This window comes from Polyodon spathula, chromosome 1 (assembly GCF_017654505.1).
Source record: "Polyodon spathula isolate WHYD16114869_AA chromosome 1, ASM1765450v1, whole genome shotgun sequence".
Classification (NCBI taxonomy): domain Eukaryota; kingdom Metazoa; phylum Chordata; class Actinopteri; order Acipenseriformes; family Polyodontidae; genus Polyodon; species Polyodon spathula.
The window spans coordinates 10,532,571-10,544,879 of NC_054534.1; the positions used below are offsets into that span (position 1 = coordinate 10,532,571).

A 12,309-nucleotide genomic window follows, 5' to 3' on the forward strand; every position below is an offset into this window, starting at 1 on the left:
TATTATTATTATTATTATTATTATTGTTAGTAGTAGTAGTAATGCCAATATTAAGATTACATGCTGTACAAAAAAATAGATAAAGAGATAAGTTCAAATGCTGTTACCAAAGCCTATAGCTCAAAGGGCTGGTTGTTACACAAACACTGGTCCAGGCTGAGCATTTCATTTTGTTCTTTCAATTACTGAGGCTTTAGCTGGCGCTAAGGCTACAGCAAACATTGGAGGGCCCGAGTAAGCCTTTTTTTTTTTTATAACATTTGTATTAACATGGTGGTGTTTCATCACGATGTGGTCAATATATGCATGTCACAGTGGTCTGACACCCAATTAACCCAGTATGAGATATGCCTCCCATGCTAGTGGAAGAACAGGGGACCAGGACATACTGTACAGTGTGCTGTTCCTGTCACTGACCTCAGTGACTGCTTTGTGCTGGTGGGGATTCTGATTACACTGGATCCTAACCCATAAGGTTGAACGCCACTTAAAATAAAGACCTTTTTTTTGTTTGTTTTGCATTTTGCCTTGTCTTTACACTGGATCCTAACCCTGTAGGCTGCCGATAAGATTGAATGCCAGTTAAAAGTTAAAATAAAGACTTTTCTTTTGTATTTTCCCTTGTCTTTTCACTGGATCCTAACCCTATCAGCTGCAGATAAGATTGAACGGTAGTTAAAATAAAGATTTTTTTTTGTATTTTCCCTTGTCTTTACAATGGATCCTAACCCTATCGGCTAAGATTGAACGACAGTTAAAATAAAGACTTTTCCCTCGTCTTATTTATTATTCCTGGCCTTTCCACTCCAAGTCACAGATGTCACACTTGGCTTAATTTAAAGCCCCAAATCCAAGTGGCAAAGGAAATTGAGACCTGCTTTTTTTGTTCGCTCCCAATCAGGTCAGGAATTTCGATTCCTGGAAATCTAACTGCACAGGGTATCCGTGTAAATGATGTGATGCAGATTAAGGAGGCTGTGTGGTCCAGTGGCTAAACAAATAGGCTTGTATCTAGGCAGTCCCTGGTTCAAATCCCAGCACAGCCACTGACTCATTGTGTGACCCTGAGCAAGTCACTTATACCTCCTTGTGCTCCGTCTTTTGGGTAAAACATTGTTGTAAGTGACTCTGCAGAAGATGCATAGTTCACACACCTTAGTCTCGTATCTTGTAAAGTGCTTTGTGATGGTGGTCCACTATGAAAGGCGCTATATAAAAATAAAGATTATTATTAAATGATGCTGATGATATGGTGTGGATTAAGTGATTCTGATGATTTGGTGTGAATTAAGCGATGCTGATGATTTGGTGTGGATTAGGTGATGCTGATAATTTGATGTTAATTAAGTGATGTGGATTAAGTGATGCTGATGATTTGGTGTGAATTAAGTAATGTGGATTAGGTGATGCTGATGATTTGCCCATCCGATTCCTAGAAGCTGGTTGACCTCAAAATTTGTTCAAGGATTCCAATGATTTAACACCAACAATGTGTTGTATGGTGTATTCCATACACATTTGCTCTCTAAAACAAAAAGGGTCTCCTACCTTCTGTTCTTACTCTATCTCTACTTCATTTCTAACTGAGGCTTGCATCCATGAACTTACTGTTAGGGCACATTGACCAGTGCTGTCCAATACTAAAGTAGATTGCAGAGAATGGAGCAAGCACTGTGGTAGAGATTGTACAATAATATTACAATGGTACAAGAAGCGCCAGGGAAAGATGCTTCATTGAAATGTTGGATTTTGCATGACTAAAAACCACTTGCCCTTTAGTACTGTTCTTTACCTTAATATTGTAATTGCGCTATTATTGGCAAAGAGACTGATTGAGGTTGAGCCGGACTGACAGGTTAGGAAGGATGGAGGGGGTGGGGGAGGATTGCTATTCCTGGAAACAGGAATATGTAATGCTGACCTGAAAACTAAGACACTCAGAGCTTGATTCTGCGACATGTTCCCCTGTATCATCCCTCACCCTAATGAATGGTGACACAAGGTGCCATCTGGAGCAAATCCTCTGCCCAGCTAGTTACTGGGTGCTTTGTGTGTGTGAGTGTGTGTGTATATGTATGTATATATATATATATATATATATATATATATATATATATATATATATATATATATGCATTACAAGTCTTAACACCCTTAAACGTACTTAAAGAGCTGGGCAAGGATTTGTATTTGCTTAATCTCAAAGTTAAAGCACTGTAGCTCACATAATGGGAACTGTGAGTTTACCTTTGAATGTACTTTGTGTCTATTCAGAAGAGCAGTGACCTATGAGTATTCATGGCATTCTCCTACTATACGTTAGTGCATACTATCTCTTATTACTCCAGCTCAATACAATTCTTCACGGCTTTGCAGATAGGGAGGAAGAAGTCACCAGCAGTTTCACGTCAACAGAAATAAAGACATCTAAATAAATGTAAATGAAATAAGCGGTAAATTCAGCAGAGAAGAACAAGAGAGCACACATGGAAGCCGAGAGTGAGTACGTTTAGAACACAAGGTGGGAAGCACTGTTTTACACACAGTTATAAATTAATTGAATAGCTATCAGGTGAAGCAGTAGGATCTAAAACACTGTTAACAATTTTAAAATATTTGATTCTGTGCTTTTAAATTAGTCCCCCAAGTAGGGCAGAATGGTGTGCTAACAAGGGACGAGCCTTGATTGGTCGAATGGCCTCTTCCTTGGTCCCAGACTTTTTTTATGTTCTTATTTATAATGATCACTTTTAGATACCACCTGAGTTGCCATTGCAAGTTATAGTAACATATATGTTTAGGTGACATTCTGTGTGCCAGCTTTTCCCTTCGATTCAGCTCTATTTATACTGGGGGAAGGGAGGAGGGGAGGTTGTTTAGTAAACAAGGGTCATTTTTGCAAGAGGCTGCAAGAATTCCAGGCAATTCAAATTTAAACTAGCACCAGGGCCACTGTTTAAACAGGTTAGACAACCTCTGCTTTAATGAAAAAAAAGAACATCTGTAGTGAAAACGCAGGGCCTGAATGGTGTATTGTCCTGTTTCACAGGCTACTTTATTACTACTTCTCGCTTGAGTTATGGAGCAAGTTCTTGGCATGCTTTCTCCTACACAGATCCAGAGAAGAGTGACACTTCAGCAAACATAGCATTCAAATTCAATAACCCCCAACCCCCACCCATATCCCTGCACCTCTTTCTATAACCACCTAGTCAGCTGTCACTGCAGTATTACTGATATCAAATTAATAGCACAGCCATAGAATTTAGCCTGCTATTAAAGCCTTCTGATGCCGTGGCAAAGCTAAAAACTGAAGTGCAGCTGTCAAGCGTTGTTACAGATGCCAGTCAACCCCCTGGTGTGGACTGAAATCAAGCTCTTGAACATATGTGGAACTTACTTCAGTCACGTGTTTCAGCTCCACGGAACCCTACGTTGGGTGGCTCAATGGACCCTCAGGTAAATATAAAATCTACAAGCACACTGCAGAAACACTGGCGCCTCAAGTGTAAGGCAACGTCTTGGTATTGTAAAGTAGGAAAGACCATTAGACACGGTTGTGCATGTGTACAGGAGCACGTTCAGAGGGGAGTGGGGTTCAATTCATGCAAACATGTGAGGGGTATTAAGTTGAGGGAGGGAGGCACAAATACTCCTCCCTCAGACAGCCTCTTAACACGACACTACTGGAGCAAAGAAGCAGAGAGTGATTGATCATCTCTCAAAGTTCCTGCGCTGTTATGTGTTGATACAAGCAGGGCTTGCTGATGTGACTGATGTATTAAAAGATGTTATAAAGCAGCAATCTTTGACCATTGGCTTTCAGGCCAGATCATGCCCGAAGGAGTGGCCAGTGAGGTAGAAGGAATTGCCATAAAATAAGCTGTGTGCACCCACTTTACATGCAGGGCTTGTTAACCACAGCTGCTTTAAAACGGTCTGGTGTCCAGATTATTTTCAGGTGGTAACAGTACCTGCAGGGAAGTAGTTTTTTTTTTTTGTCAGCACCAATATGCCTTGAGACCCACTTGAGTTCCTGTTTGGAAAAGAACATAAAGCAAAGCCCTGTGATTTTTCTTTTTCTTTTCTACATTTATAAATCGATATGGCAATTTTATAAGCAAATGTTTTGTACTGCACTGCACTCCTAACACAGCAGACAAAGGCGATTTGCAGCAGCAGCGGCAGATTCAAATTTGCTAAAAGAAAACGAGGAATCGCTTAATTGAGGCCTCTTGAGTGAAACCATGCATTGTACCCGTAGTTGCCCCCTTAGTAAATGGGTGTTTATGGGAAGAGCCAATCTGTGAGTTTTCATGTTTGCAAATCACTGAGTAAGAGGGAGAAATGGATTGATCCAATGCAATCCCAAACAAAGGTTCAGGAAGGGCTTATTGCAATGAAAAAGGGATTACTCACCACGTCGAGTAAACATAAACACTATTGTATACTAGATGTTATCCAGCAGAGTTAGATTACAGTGGGATTCAGCTGCTCAGCCCATTGTGGAGCTGTCACTGTTATTTGGTGTTTCTCGTACAGTCAGGTGCTGCTGTGTCGGGAGAAATGAACTGCATGAGTATGCAGCCTCATCAGTGCTTACATTAAAAGCCAAAACACAACACCTTAACCCTTTCAGGCTCTGTCGTTTCCCTGCCTTGTTTACAGTGTGACAGTTCTTAACCCTTTCATACTCTCGTTTCCCTGCATTGTTTACAGCTGTGAAAGTTCTTAATCCTTTCATACTCTCTTGTTTCCATGCATTGTCTACAGCTCTGGAAGTTCTTAACCCTTTCTCATACTCTCTTGTTTCCCTGCATTGTTTACAGCTCTGGAAGTTCTTAACCCTTTCATACTCTCTTGTTTCCCTGCAATATTTACAGTTCTGGAAGTCTGGAGTATTAACATAGTTTTGAAAGATTAACAGTTTTGTTTTTCAATTAAAGACTGGAGTAGAACGCTTTGGAAATAAGTTTAATGAAATACTATGCAATTTATTAAGGCTTTTAAAAAAGTACAGTGACATTACCAATTCTCAGATTACAAGACGTATAATATTTTCTGACCAAGCAAGATGTTTTAGCAAGAGGAATGCAAGCTCCCCTCTTGCAATCTGACTTGCAAGACATCACTCTGTGTGAGTCATACAGGAAGTAAAATGGAATTAAACAGCCTTGATGGTGTTTTCCAAGGTAACAATCTTCTTAAATACATAAATATTTTATCTTAAAACTCCTATGAGTCACTGCAGCTTCAAATGTGTTTTGTAATTGCAGCTTGTGAATACAATGGCAGCTGGCTCCGGTTACTGTCTAACCCACATGTATCATACCTTTCTCCCGAAAAGTACTGTATCTGAAGAAGACACACTGTTAAATACTGCACTCACATGCAACACTACTGCATTATAATACAACACTACTGCATTCTCATACAACACGACTGCATTCTCATATAACATGACTGCATTATAATACAACACTACTGCATTCTCATACAACACTACTGCATTCTCATACAACACGACTGCATCCTCATACAACACGACTGCATTCTCATACAACACGACTGCATTCTCATACAACACTACTGCATTCTCATACAACACGACTGCATTCTCATACAACACGACTGCATTCTCATACAACAATACTGCATTCTCATACAACACGACTGCATTCTCATATAACATGACTGCATTATAATACAACACTACTGCATTATCATACAACACTACTGCATTCTCATACAACACGACTGCATTCTCATACAACACTACTGCATTATAATACAACACTACTGCATTCTCATACTACCACTACTGCATTCTCATACAACACGACTGCATTATCATACAACACTACTGCATTCTCATACAACACTACTGCATTCTCATACAACACTACTGCATTCTCATACAACACTACTGCATTATAATACAACACTACTGCATTCTCATACACAACACTACTGCATTCTCATACAACACTACTGCATTATAATACAACACTACTGCATTCTCATACAACACTACTGCATTCTCATACAACACTACTGCATTCTCATACAACACTACTGCATTCTCATACAACACTACTGCATTCTCATACAACACGACTGCATTCTCATACAACACTACTGCATTCTCATACAACACTACTGCATTCTCATACAACACTACTGCATTCTCATACAACACGACTGCATTCTCATACAACACTACTGCATTCTCATACAACACTACTGCATTCTCATACAACACTACTGCATTCTCATACAACACTACTGCATTCTCATACAACACTACTGCATTCTCATACAACACGACTGCATTCTCATACAACACTACTGCATTCTCATACAACACTACTGCATTCTCATACAACACTACTGCATTCTCATACAACACTACTGCATTCTCATACAACACTACTGCATTCTCATACAACACTACTGCATTATAATACAACACTACTGCATTCTCATACAACACTACTGCATTCTCATACAACACTACTGCATTCTCATACAACACTACTGCATTCTCATACAACACATACTGCATTCTCATACAACACTACTGCATTCTCATACAACACGACTGCATTCTCATACAACACTACTGCATTCTCATACAACACTACTGCATTCTCATATAACATGACTGCATTATAATACAACACTACTGCATTCTCATACAACACTACTGCATCCTCATACAACAATACTGCATTCTCATACAACACTACTGCATTCTCATACAACACGACTGCATTCTCATACAACACGACTGCATTCTCATACAACACGACTGCATTCTCATATACCACTACTGCATTCTCATACAACACGACTGCATTCTCATACAACAATACTGCATTCTCATACAACACGACTGCATTCTCATATAACATGACTGCATTATAATACAACACGACTGCATTCTCATACAACACGACTGTATTCTCATATAACATGACTGCATTATAATACAACACTACTGCATTATAATACAACACTACTGCATTCTCATACAACACTACTGCATTCTCATACAACACTACTGCATTCTCATACAACACTACTGCATTCTCATACAACACTACTGCATTATAATACAACACTACTGCATTCTCATACAACACTACTGCATTCTCATACAACATGACTGCATTATAATACAACACTACTGCATTCTCATACAACACTACTGCATTCTCATACAACACTACTGCATTCTCATACAACACGACTGCATTCTCATACAACACTACTGCATTCTCATACAACACTACTGCATTCTCATACAACACGACTGCATTCTCATACAACACTACTGCATTATAATACAACACTACTGCATTCTCATACAACACGACTGCATTCTCATACAACACTACTGCATTCTCATACAACACGACTGCATTATAATACAACACTACTGCATTCTCATACAACACGACTGCATTCTCATACAACACTACTGCATTCTCATACAACAATGTGTTTCTTATTTTGTAACATTTACATGATTTTCTCTCCTTTTAAAAAATAGGAACTCATTAAAGAAAAAGGCAAGTCAATTTGGCATTTTCCTTTACTGTGACATAATCCTGTCTGCTTTATTGATTCGTTTATTGTGTAGTGCAGAGCAACTGTTTTATTTATTCTAATGACTGAAATTCTCTTAAACAGATGCTATAGAAACAGAAATGTGTTCTTGCTAATTTAGCATTTAACATTAATTGGTTGAAATTATCTTCATTTCCAATACATAAAAAAAGTTAGAAAAAGGATAAATAATTATTTTGGCTAAATTTCAGTTTTTACATTATTTGTTTGTTTTATTTAGTCTGAAATGATCACTGCATTCTGGTCACCTCAACAGTCTTCAGTTAAAAATAAAGTGGAAAAAAGCAGCTAATTCACTGCTAGCTTCTGTGCACACTGCAATGTTGTATTGACCCTCTAAGCCAATTTCAGATCAACCAATTTAGCAAGGTTTTGAGAACCAAAATACCTACAAAATAACAAGTTATTGGAGTTCATCTGTCTATTGACTTGCCAGCTAATTGGAAGCACATGCAAAGCGCTGATTTACTTAACAGAGGGCTGAAATGAACAGGGGTGTCATAATTACCCTATAATGAAAAACAGGCGGAAAAGCAAGAGCTAATCACGTTGTATTGATAGTTAAAAGTAACCCATGATACTGCTGTGCCTGCCTTTAGCTTTAAATGAAAGGATTCCTGAATACCATAAAGCCTCTGCATGCAACTTCAACATCAGGTGTATTTCTTGTTTACAAGCGCAATGAAAGTTGAGGTCTGCTCATTTGCACAGCCCTCATCTGTCTATATCTACTGATGTACTGTATCTTTGTAAAGTATGTCTTGTATTTTATAATGCTTCTTAATTAGGTCATAAATAAATGAAGACATACTCTGAGCATTCTACACTACATAGAGGCATTTACTGTAGTTAATCTATAGCATCTTTATTCTAGTATTTAGGTTCTAAAAAGAATAATTCTAGATTTAACAGAGTATATAATGTTGTGTTGAATATAAATGCATTACTCAATAAAACATGTTCGTCATGTTGGTTGGGCTTTGATTATTCATAGTTGATATACATTAGCAGTTTTCAGTTACTTGATTTGAGTTTTCTGGACTGGTACTGTTATACTCCTTCCACATACCTGAATGAAGTAGACTTTTTTATGTCTGCAACTTCTACAGAACTGCACTTCAAACACTGAGTGAGCTACACAAACAGATACGCAACAAAATGCTAAGCAGTGTTTAAAACATGAATAGAAAACACCACGACTGGCTCTTTAATCACTGCACGAAACACAAATGATTCCTGTTGAACTTGAGCGCAAAACATCCACTTTCCTAGGATTAATCAAGTGGCTCTATCGTTTAGTGCTGCTCGAGGTTTGCTAAAGAGTGTTAAGTAATGTGTCTTTGTAAGTAATATGGATTAATAATGTCCATGGAAACAGAGTGAAAACGCTGAATGAAACACACCCTACTGTAGGAGGAGGCGTTAGCAATCAATCTATAAATGTTTGGTATCAAAACAGCTCTCTAACCAGTATAGCACTGTATATTCTGGTTCACCACCGGTGACATGAACAACATATTATCTGTTTTGATGTAGATATTGATATTTACAAATCTGACCTACACCGGGTAATGTTTGTGTGCACACACATGCTGACTAATTGTTACTTGAAAATTGCACACCTCCATATTTCACTGGAACTTGATTGAGGTAGATTGTGGATGCACAGTGTAGCACACGCAATGCAGTTTGTGTGTATTCAGAGGTAAATGGATGTTATGATGGTGAAGTCATAGTGTATGTTGTGCATACAGTATCATATGTTGTGCACATGACATGCATTTTAGTGACAGACTTCCACACCAAAGTATTTACTACAGTACTGAACTGGAACTGATCTATCCATTCAAAATCACTAGATATACACATCATTGCATAAATATGCTGCTGCTAATGAAACATTAAACTCATGTAAGGGTTTGTTTAGGGCAACTGCCTGAGAAAGGTCGAGATCAATACACATTAGTTAATTACCACCAGTGTGATAATATTTCACATTGTAAAATTTCTATGGTAATTTTCAAACTTTGAATTTAAATTTTAAATGAAGTTAGGTTGTTTAATGTGTGGGCTATGGCTGTTGGTTTTAATTTTTGACTTCAGGTTAGGTTAACTAACAGCTGTAGCCTACACATTAAAATATACAGACAACCAGCTAAATTCAACAGGCATGCATTTTAAGATGAGGGTTTGAGACAAGTGCAATGTATACAGTTAATTCATATTACTTTGGTTAAATGATAAACACACATTTTATCTGTAGCTAAACTGCTGTCTAAAACACTGCATGCTACAGTATGTAGTGAGTACAGCTGCTGCTCATTATGTTTTATTCTCTGAGTGCACTCTGCAAACAAATTAACATAATATGTGTTGATAGAATTGATAAAAAAATACATGTCTCTCTATCTATCGATCTATCTATCTATCTAGCTAGCTAATTAAAAAGAGCCGAACCTTTAATCAAACACACAGTATATTACAACAATTATATTTGTATATCCATCCATACGTAGTTTGGTAACTGTTTTGTGGATAGAAAGTGAAGCGGCAGCCTCTCTTCTTTCTATAATTACGTCGGGTAACTGTAATAACTATCGGGCGGTATGTGGACTTGACCAAAGCGTTATTGCTCTATTTCACGCACTTACAAAAACAAAGTGTATAACATAACTGAACGCGAAGTGAAACTCCAAAGTATTTAATATTACCATGCCTGTGTTACTTTATTGTCACCTATATGAAACGGAGTGATCAAAGGCCCGCAGTGTTAAACTTTTTTTCATTTGCACCTAATTATTAACGAGCGTAATCTTAACCTACCTGTTTGAACTGCTCCTCGTATGTCCATTCGTGGTGCTGGGATTGCCCTTGCTGTTCCAGCCCCGTGGGAGAATGTGATTGTCCAGCAGTAGCGTACTGAGGCTGCCCCACCGCGGAGAGTACATGCACAGGTGTCCCCTTTGGAGACAGTCCGGCCGCCGCTTGTACTGGACTACGGGGCTGAAAGTGCGTTAGATCCGCTTCCATGGCTTCATCCTCAGACCCTTCATCGTCCAAATCTTGATCTTCCAGGTCGCGATTTTCGTCTTCCATGCCGCGATCCTCTTCGAGATCATCGTCCAGACCTGCGTCCTTTGGATCCGGAAGCCTGTGCGCAATGTGATGGGCTTGCTGCCGAACCGGTGCGCTAGCCCTTGGGTCTGCATCCTGCGATACTGCAGCGGCAAATGAGCCGCGCACAGCTGCCTGGTACACAGCTAGGGCTTGCTGCTTTATTTGTGTCGCCACCATAGATCGGATCTCTTTCTCCTTCTCCGTCTGCCGGAGCTTCTCCTCAAGAGCCAGACGAGCTGCCTGCTGCCGCTGGAGGTTTTCCATCACAGCCTCCAGCTTCATCCCGCCGCTGGTTTGATGAGACTGGGAGCCGGGGAAGTGGCTGTGAGCAGAGGCAGTAGAGACAAGGAGAGGCAGGGCGTTTGCAGAAGAGAAAACCGCTTGCTGGAACGGATGAAAACAGACAGACAAGCCAGTCAGATCCACCGCTTATGGAAACAAACTGCAAGGGGCTAGGGGAGATGTCAAAGGATAACTCTAAAAAATAAAAGCAAAACACAAAGCAAAAGTAGCAGAATGGTTATAGCTATAGTATCATAGTAGAGCTATGAAATGAACTTGTATTACACGTCTTAAAACGAAAATAATTTAATTACCACCCAATTCAATTGTTAGCTTGTGGATATAAATAACCCAGTTACTCCGTTTTATTTACGCGTAACTTTTCAATTCAACATTTGGTGATAGCAAGTAACTGTCAAAAAAAGTAAAACCAGATTTAAAGATAATCTATTTAATACATTACTTAGTTATTTTAAAACTCCACCAATAAGTCTTTTTACAGAATGTCGTAATCCGACAGGATTCAAAGCATTCAACTTTCTCGTTTTCTTTGAAGGATCTAAATGTCACACAAACTTACTTGTTTTTTTTTGGATGTTTGAATTAACGTTAAATTTATAGCCCATATACACCAACTATAGCCGATAATTATTAATAATAATAATAATAATTATAATAATAATCTAATATATTATTAATTATATATAATTATAATAATATAATATATTATATAATAAACTGATGTTACATTTAAACGACATGGCTAATAATCATACAATAAGCTTTAGACTTGTCTACTGTCTAAAATACAACATTAGCTATCATGTCCAAGCGAAATTAATCAGTAATCAATTTGATCCCACTTTTTTTTTTTTTTTTAAATGTACATACCTTTACTGATTTACTAAAACCTCACTCAGATTTTAATACAAATAAACATACAACTACAATGAAAAAAGTTCCACCGTCCATATACGATACAATCCCACCTTATCTAAATGAAAGAGCGAACGCTTACCAGAGCAGATTTTGTTGCTACAGTGGTGTTATCAACCATGCTTCTTCTCCCGTTGATTGTAACACAATATTTAACTGTTTAAAAAACAAAAACAAATTCCTTTACAATAACAATAGAAAAAAAGTTAGCTTTATTTCTGAACATTGAGGACGAGGAAATTATATTTTAAAAAGATATTCGCGGTGTCCTAAACTAAAGCCCCGAAGGTTTTGGCAACAAGTGGCAGCCCAGCCAGAATGACCTCTTCTGTGAGAGATCAA

General features: G+C 38.3%; 1 protein-coding gene across 2 annotated transcripts in view; it reads right to left on the reverse strand.

The window, feature by feature from the left end:
• LOC121314037 (AT-rich interactive domain-containing protein 3A-like) overlaps window positions 1–12,246 on the reverse strand; it is a 113,799-nt gene extending 101,553 nt beyond the window's left edge. Inside the window, exons 1-2 of one of the 2 annotated variants that reach the window (XM_041246824.1) lie at window positions 12,050–12,246; window positions 10,456–11,133 (exon numbers count right to left, since the gene is read on the reverse strand). In XM_041246824.1, the coding sequence (XP_041102758.1) occupies window positions 10,456–11,133; window positions 12,050–12,088 (717 nt within the window). In that variant the 5' untranslated portion in view covers window positions 12,089–12,246. Of the gene's footprint in view, window positions 1–10,455; window positions 11,227–12,049 lie in introns of both variants that reach the window. The other variant, XM_041246832.1, reaches the window with a different exon arrangement.
• Between the last annotated feature and the right edge of the window lie 63 nt (window positions 12,247–12,309).